An 8,078-nucleotide genomic window follows, 5' to 3' on the forward strand; every position below is an offset into this window, starting at 1 on the left:
TATTTAGTTTTGGTAAATAGATTGACAACAAAATAAAAGAGAACAATAAAATAAATAACAAAGAGATTTACGTGGTTCGGCAGTATGCCTACTCCATAGATGAATGAGATCAGAAATTATTGTACTAGAGAAATGAAAGTGGTACAAAAGAATGGAGAAAATAACACTTAAAAGTCCGTACCCAAATACACAAAAACCTCACAATTCTCTCTTGGAGAGTATCTTTCAAATTAGCAATTAAGTATTAATTGCTTGGATGCTCAGAACCTATGTCAATGCATGGTATTTATAGAAAAATGTGGGATGTGAATTGGAAAAAATTCATATGTGAACAAAGGAAAAAAAATGGACTAATATGAAATTTGACAAATTTAATTGTTGTTGAAAAGCTACTACATGTTTTGAATGTGAATTTGAAATAATCTATTAAATACGGTGGTTTTCACCAGGTCAGTGACTGACCAAGTGAATTTAGTCAATCACATTTAGATTTAGCAGGTGTGAATCTAAACCTTGCGATAATTTCAATCTCCATCACATGATTTTAATAAGTTTAAATCCAAATCAAATCCACCTGCTTAGTCTGACCAGGTGAAAATTACGGTAGAAATCTATTATTTATAGCTAAATCCTGGTGGAGTACCTAGGAAAGGGAAAGACCAAACTGTTGGGTAGGATGGGCTTAGTAAAGCAAAAGAAAAATGGAGTTAGGGTTTCAGTCAAGATAAATGGCTCATGTTCTTAACTCTTCTATTATTTTTATTTGTATAGAAGATATTACTATTGGAATAGTTTCGCCTAGCTACAAGATGAACGGTCTCATTCGTTAATCTAAAAACTGAAACAACTTTAAAATTTGGTTTACTATCGATAATAGTCCTGCAGTCTTGAATGATGATCCAAAATCAGAAAAATCATTAGTTTGATAATTAAAAAAGATCTTTAGTTTTAGAACTAAGAATGCAACATGGAAATCCATAAAATAATAAAAGGTATTGATCTTCAAATAAAATAAAATAATAATACCGTGTGGGTCAGTTTTCTCACACTTCCCTTTCACCTCGTATCTCACACGACATGTGGTTGAGGACACACGCCGTGTGAGGCTTTCATTCGTCTTGATTCATTTTCTTGAAGGAGATGTCTGCCTCAATAGTTACATATATAGAAAAGTAATTAAAAAAGAGGAGTAAGAATTACAAGGGTGCATGGGTGATGAGGGGCTTATTCAGCCAAAACACAAGAGCACCACTTTTTCTTTTTTTGTTTGACATAAGTATATAAACTAGCTACCTCTTTTACAATAACATTTTACAAATTGATCGGACTTTAAATTGTACATCGAAAATAGTAATTATTCAGACAATTGTAGCTTCTCTTTTTGCTTCTCTATAACCTTCCCTTTTTCCAACTGACCTATATATATATATATATATATATATATATATATATATATATATATATTATCTGTTATCCTGCAAAAATTAAACCACACAACATTTATTAATTTCACCTGTAGTTATATGATTATAATATGCTTAAAATAATTAAGTAACCATATAACTTCTAATTGCAATCTTATATTTTTTCTGTAAAATTTTACGTCCAAACAACAGTAAATAAATCGTAACGGCAAGCAAACAGTAAGTAAACCAAACGGTGCTATATATGTATACAATTCATTTGGGATAAACTGGACCGCAAATTAAATTAAATTAAAGGGTAATTAATTTATTAGTCCCTATATTTTGACAAAACACACTGTTTAGTCTCTATATTTTCAAAAACACACAATAAAATCCCTAACATTTTTCTTGGTGAACTGTTTAGTCCCTAACGTTTTGTGATTATATATTTTGTTCATGGTTTTGTGATTAAAATTGCTGAGTCCTATAATTGATATGTATGCAAAGTGTGGGGACATATGTGATGCGAGGAATATGTATGATCAAATCATTATATGGGTTATAGTTAGGTTCTGCAGTTTTTTTTGTACATTTTTTTGCTGATTTTTTTTGCTTGGATTTAAGATATTGAGTTGTAATACAATTTACGGATGGAAAATGAGATTGATGAAGTTGTTAGATTGACTCAAATCCAAATTAACTAATAGAATCTTCGTGAGAGTCTAACGGTAGGGATTAAAAAGTTCACTGAGAAAAATATTAGGGACTAAACAGTTCATCGAGAAAAATGTTAGGGACTTTACCGTGTGTTTTTGAAAATACAAGGACTAAACAGTGTGTTTTATCAAAATATAGGGACTAATAAATTAATTACCCTAAATTAAATAATTAAAAAAAAGCAGTCCTAAGAATATTTATAATGTAATCAAGCAAAGGCTCTGCAAAGAAATTTCATATAAGTAGAGAGAAATATTGCAGTCTAAACATGATAAAAACCCTAATTCCTTAGGAGAAATTTCTTTCCAATTTGTGTAATTTTAGTGTTCTTTTTTCAGCTATCCACCAATCTTGTTGCAAAAATATTTGGTTAGCGAGTTAATTCCTTTTTTTCTTTTTCAGTTTGAGTGTTTTAGAGCATTGAGTTGCTTAAATTGGAATCTTGAATTGACTTTGAGACAAAGTGTATATATATGACACATTTTAATTAGGAAAAAATCATCAACCCAACCTTAATTGGTATCATTATATATTTCTTAAAAGTTTTTTTTATATACATTTAAATATTTTATAAATATTTTTATATTTATCCTTCATTATGTTTTTCTTGTTTTATTTATATTACTTAATAGGTAATAACTTACTTTCTGTACAAATAATTACATTATTTTTATGTTATACAATTATACTAATCATATCTTTTTTATTAAACGAACAAAGTTAAAAAAAAAAACAAAAATAACAGAAAAAAAAAAGAAACATAAATAAACAAAAATATAGAAAAAGGAGAACAAAGAAAAAAGATTAAAAAAAAAATCAAGAAAACGAAAAATGGAAAAAACGGACAAATAAACAACCAAAAAACTGAAAATTAAACAATAAAAAAGAAAAATAAGAATGATGAATAAAAAAACAAAAACATGGAAAAATTAAAAAAAAATGGGAAATAAAATAAAATCAGAAATCAAACAAAATATTACATGTATTCTATAGTGACATAATAAATTAACAGTTAAATAATTTATTAGTTCCCACCTTTTTATATAATAAATTATTTAATACTCTTGTTTTGAAAAACACATTATAAACATCTGTATCTTTTGTCAATATTAATCATTTGGTTCATTGCTATTTCTTTTAGATTGTCAACCGAACATATCTTAGTTTTCAGAACAAACATAATACCCTACAAAATGACCATGTTACTCTGTTGTTTCTATCTATTTGTTTATGTCAAATGTAACAGTTAAAAATCTTAAAAAAATGAAATAAAAGGACTAAAGGGTTAATATTAGTAAAAACAGAGATCTTATAACGTGTTTTTCAAAACAAGAACTAAATAATGAATTAGGTAAATTTGACGTAAATTGTAAACCCTAAATTAAATGTCAATTTAAAATTGGAAGTGAAAATATAAGTAATCATATTATTTTCTAAAAAAGAATCAGCTTAAACCCATTCCATTGTAACCTATCAAAACCTTGGAATCCAACCCAATAAATAGATTCATACGTTATAGTTAGCTGGATTGAGTTGAAATAAAAAACCACGTTTTCTACCGACAACCATATTTTCTACAAGAAACTTGAAGATTAACGACAAGTTACGTTATGAATTATCAGCATCAGATGTCGACGTGTGTGTATATGTCGGGCTGCAAGAATATTATGTCCACTCATCAACAAATTCAGACAAACCAGATACTCTGAATTTTCCGATTGAAGGGCCAATAAATTATAACCAGACCCTCAAACTTATTTACTATGTCATCTCTAACCTAACATAACGGAAACATCCAATAGCAGTAAAAACAAACGGAAATTAAACCAAACTGGCCCATAGCAGTGTAGATTTACATGTTTAACTATATAGTAAAATGAGTTCGTGTTGTACATGCTTAAAGTTCAAAATGCATTCAGGTACGGAAGCATATCAAAGATAATAATAAAGATTATTGTTAAACATCTCATATTGTTAACTTAGAAAGCTAATATGACTTTTTAAATATGTGAGACAATTCTTTTTATATGAGGTATCTTTTAGGGTGAGTTAGGTCTTTGTTTACATTGTATAAGAGTTATGATTCAATATTGGGTTCTCGAGTGATATTAGCTTCATGTACCAAATGAATTGGACGTGAGAGGGAAGTGTTAAACATCCTATATTGCTAAATTGAGAAGCTATATGGCTCCTTAAATATACAAGACATGTCCTCTCATTTTGAAGTACTTTTGGGATGAGTTAGACATTTACATTTATTCTTGGTCCTTATTCAAATCCTAGTAATCCCATTATTACTTGGTGAAATTTTAATTCATGGTAAGATGAATCTGTGTTATACATAATAAAAGCTATTTTGAAGCATTAACTATCAACTTAAGATTTTAGTTCAGTTGGTTCCTTAACGTTAATGAATAGGTTCATCTCTTGACCGACTGGTTATGAAACTATATTGTAAACACAGGCACAACTAACCTCAAAATGTACTTTAAAGGGAGAGGATTCGCTCTCATATAAGAAGGTATATAATTCTCCAATTATGTAATGTTTAACACGGCACTTATATCCAATTCATTTGGTGTATGACGTTAATAATTTTAAAGTGATTTAGTAATTTGTTTACATATGTGAATGAGTTGAAAGGTATAATCCAAAACCTCTGTATAAATTATATGTGCAGTAGTTAGCAGAATTTCCTAGAGTCATGAGACAACATCTAGGTCTTGTCTTAGTGGATAAAAAAGTTACCATAGCACTAAGCCAAATGATTGTCTGAGTGTAAGTTATAAGTTAATTAGTCTATTTTCTTTAAAATCAACCTCTCCACTGATAAAAATTGAATTTCATTGACTAACTCATATTAAAAACATAATTAACCTATCTTAATCTAAACTTAAATTAAAGCCAAAGAACCTAAATAGGTTGTAGGCTGTAGGTATAGCCATGATAACAATGATTAGCAACAACAGAAAGAAAGGGCATTTTATAATTAATGTTCATACTTTGTAAATAAAAAAGATTAGTGTTCCACTGAGAGAAAGTATTATATAATATATAGATATTGGGAGCACCTAAGTATGGCAAATCGTTAGGGGAGATGCATAATGGGTGTTTAAATAAATAAATAAAAGTAACACATTGATTTTGAGACGTGAATGAGTCTATGAAATGAAATCACATGCAACGTATGAGACATATCACATGGTCATTCATAGGGAGCACAAATATCGCACAGAATCTAAAAAAGAACCCCCAAATAACACAAAAGTTATTAACACTTCTTTATTTTCTAAACTATATATACAGTGTTTTCCATAAAGATATAAACTATATATCTTTTCACTCCAATCATATATATTTCCCATATAAACCAGGGTAAAACACCTATATCATTCAGTTGAAACTTTAAACCTCATTTCTCCATTCACTAGCCTGTTTATTAGGGTTTTGGATGTGGCTTTTAGGGTTCTTAACAGTTAATATCAGAGTCGACTGTGTATGGTTCGAAGATGAACTAGGCGGGCGTGTAACGATCCGGTCCGGACTGGTGACACCGGGTAAATGATCAATCCTAAGGAATGATGGTGAGGGTAGGAATCAACTCAACCCCACGTCGGAAATGAAGAGAGAGTGACTGAGACATATTAGTAAGATGAAAATCTAATATATACAGACGAGTTTTAAAACGGCGAGGCCTAATGTGTTGGATTTGAGTAAAGCCGATAATATACCTCTTGGACGATGTCTAGGCTTGAACGATGTACAATGCAAATTCATTTTAATAATTTGTTTTATATAATATTTGACATACTCCCGTACATGAATACCTCCTAAACTTAAAACGTGTACATCATCAATTCATCTCACGGTATGTTGAAATTTTACCAATTAATTGAGTTGTTAGGATTCGATCCTCAGTTACATGATCTAAGAAGTTTTAATACCACGCCAATGTATCATTTCGACTGAAATTGAACACTAATAGTTAAAACCCAATAATAGTTTTTGTTACACTTTTCAACACACATTTAATGCAATTTTTTTTTATCGCGTTTATATCATATATGGATCACATAATACTATTACGACACAATTGCCCATTTTTACACAAAGGAATTCCCCAAATAGAAAGGATTGATCAATGATTTTCTTCCTTATATTGAAGCCCAATTAGTTAAATCTCTTCACCATTTCTTCTTAGTAAAAGATTGTTAAGTAGAGAAATTCCCTTTTAGGCAATTTTATTTGGGGGTTAGTCACAATTAATTTTTAAATACATATTTATTGAGAAATCATACTAAGAATTTTTCAGTCACAAACACAGTCTGTGTTATCAAACTGCATATATATAGTTTAAATTAAAGTATATCCAATTTCCAAGAATGGATCATCAAATATATATATACATATATGTATATGGACAAGAAATATTATTAAAAAAAGAGTTGTAAGAATTACCAATTTAAGTGGCGAAGACAGAAAGAGTAGTACTTAAGTTGTCTGAATGGAAGTCTTAGCATCTTGTCTAGGAGGCTTAATTAGAGTCTTCCTCTTCTTTTTCTTCTTGTAAGGAATTCCTCTAGCTTTAGCTTGACACTCTCTAACTTCTCTCAAATAAACCCGAATAGCTCCATTTCCGAATGGATTAGTCTCCGGTGATCCACCGTGTTCTTCATAAGCAGCTCTCAGCCGTCCGATTAGAGCATCAAGGCTTCCCCAAGCTTGCCTTAAAGGACAAGTACAAGGAGCAGGAGGATCAGGTTGTCCAAAAAACACACACCCATTTAGATGAACCTTAGTTTTTCCAAACTGGTCTAGATACCTTAGGAAATCAAGAACATGGTTACAATTACACTGAGATACTGAAACTGCTGGTCTCTGGTTCTTCAAGTATTGCCCGAAAGTATTCCAGTCTCTTCTTTTCTGTGACTCGTACCGGCTCAACTGAGCCGGTTGAGGAGGAATCAGTTGTTGTTGTTGCTGTTGCGGTTGTTGTTGACTGATGGATCGCGATGATCCTTCAGCGGAATCTTTAGGCATGTCACCTGACATGAATAAAAAAAAAATTGTTTTGCAGAGAAATTCTTGGGTTTTTTTAGCAAAGAATGTAAGAAGGGGGAAAAAAGGAAGATAGCTAAAGAGGAAGAAAGAAAGAAGAATAGTGAAGTGAAGTGGGGATGGAAGAAGGTGAAAATCACATCAGGAGACAAGTTATGGGTCCCATGAAGGTGCTTTTGTTCCTTTTTTTCTTCCTCTCTTTCAATTTTATTTCTTTCTTCTATTTCACATTATTTGCATTAATTAATCAAAAAAAAAATTAGAAGAAAAACTTTAGTTATTTGATTTCTTTTTTGGGTAAATGAATTTCATTATCATGAGGATATGTCATTAACATAATATAAAAGCTATTCAATGTATATTTTCTAACATTATAGTTATTAATTTTTAACTAATACCTTAAAATGATAGCTAATGATCTTAAAACCGAAATTTTCAATAATTAAACTCATTTAGAACGACATTTATCATGAAATTATATTTTTATATTCTAAAATCACAATTTTCTGAAACTTTCTCTCTCTAAAAAAAATACATTTTGTCTCTTTTAACCAAAACATCTAAATGAATTCAAAACTAAAATTTTGAAGAATTAAAGTTGTTTTGAATATCACTAATTCTTGGAATTCAGTTGTTTTGAAGTTGTTTTGAACATCTAAAGTTGAGTGATTGTATGTTACATTTTGAAGTTTAGTAGCTCTAATGTAAAAATGAGTAAAATTCAGTTGCCATAAATATAATTTACCTTCTTTTTTTTATGTGTGGAGGCCCTAATTTCTTAGTTATATAGTAAATCGAGTATTATATCCATTATTAAAAGAAAATGCATACGTCTTTATTAAAAAATAATTGATGCAAAGAAAATATTTAGATGATTATAACATTTTATTGATAAAA

At 29.8% G+C, this 8,078-nt stretch overlaps 1 protein-coding gene across 1 annotated transcript; it reads right to left on the reverse strand.

Moving 5' to 3' along the window:
• Positions 1-980: 980 nt before the first annotated feature.
• LOC136233601 (protein LIGHT-DEPENDENT SHORT HYPOCOTYLS 10-like) lies at positions 981-7,295 on the reverse strand. The gene is made up of 2 exons (XM_066023332.1): positions 6,582-7,295; positions 981-1,475 (listed from the first exon to the last, which is right to left on the reverse strand). The coding sequence occupies exon 1, from the start codon at positions 7,173-7,175 to the stop codon at positions 6,615-6,617; it is 561 nt and encodes a 186-aa protein (XP_065879404.1). The 5' UTR covers positions 7,176-7,295; the 3' UTR covers positions 981-1,475; positions 6,582-6,614.
• Positions 7,296-8,078: the final 783 nt, after the last annotated feature.

Source organism: Euphorbia lathyris, chromosome 6 (genome assembly GCF_963576675.1).
Source record: "Euphorbia lathyris chromosome 6, ddEupLath1.1, whole genome shotgun sequence".
NCBI classification, from domain to species: Eukaryota; Viridiplantae; Streptophyta; class Magnoliopsida; order Malpighiales; family Euphorbiaceae; genus Euphorbia; species Euphorbia lathyris.

Coding starts and splice junctions, on each gene's coding strand:
- LOC136233601 (XM_066023332.1), bottom strand. CDS start 7,175: ATGTCAGGTGACATGCCTAAAGATTCCGCTGAAGGATCATCGCGATCC.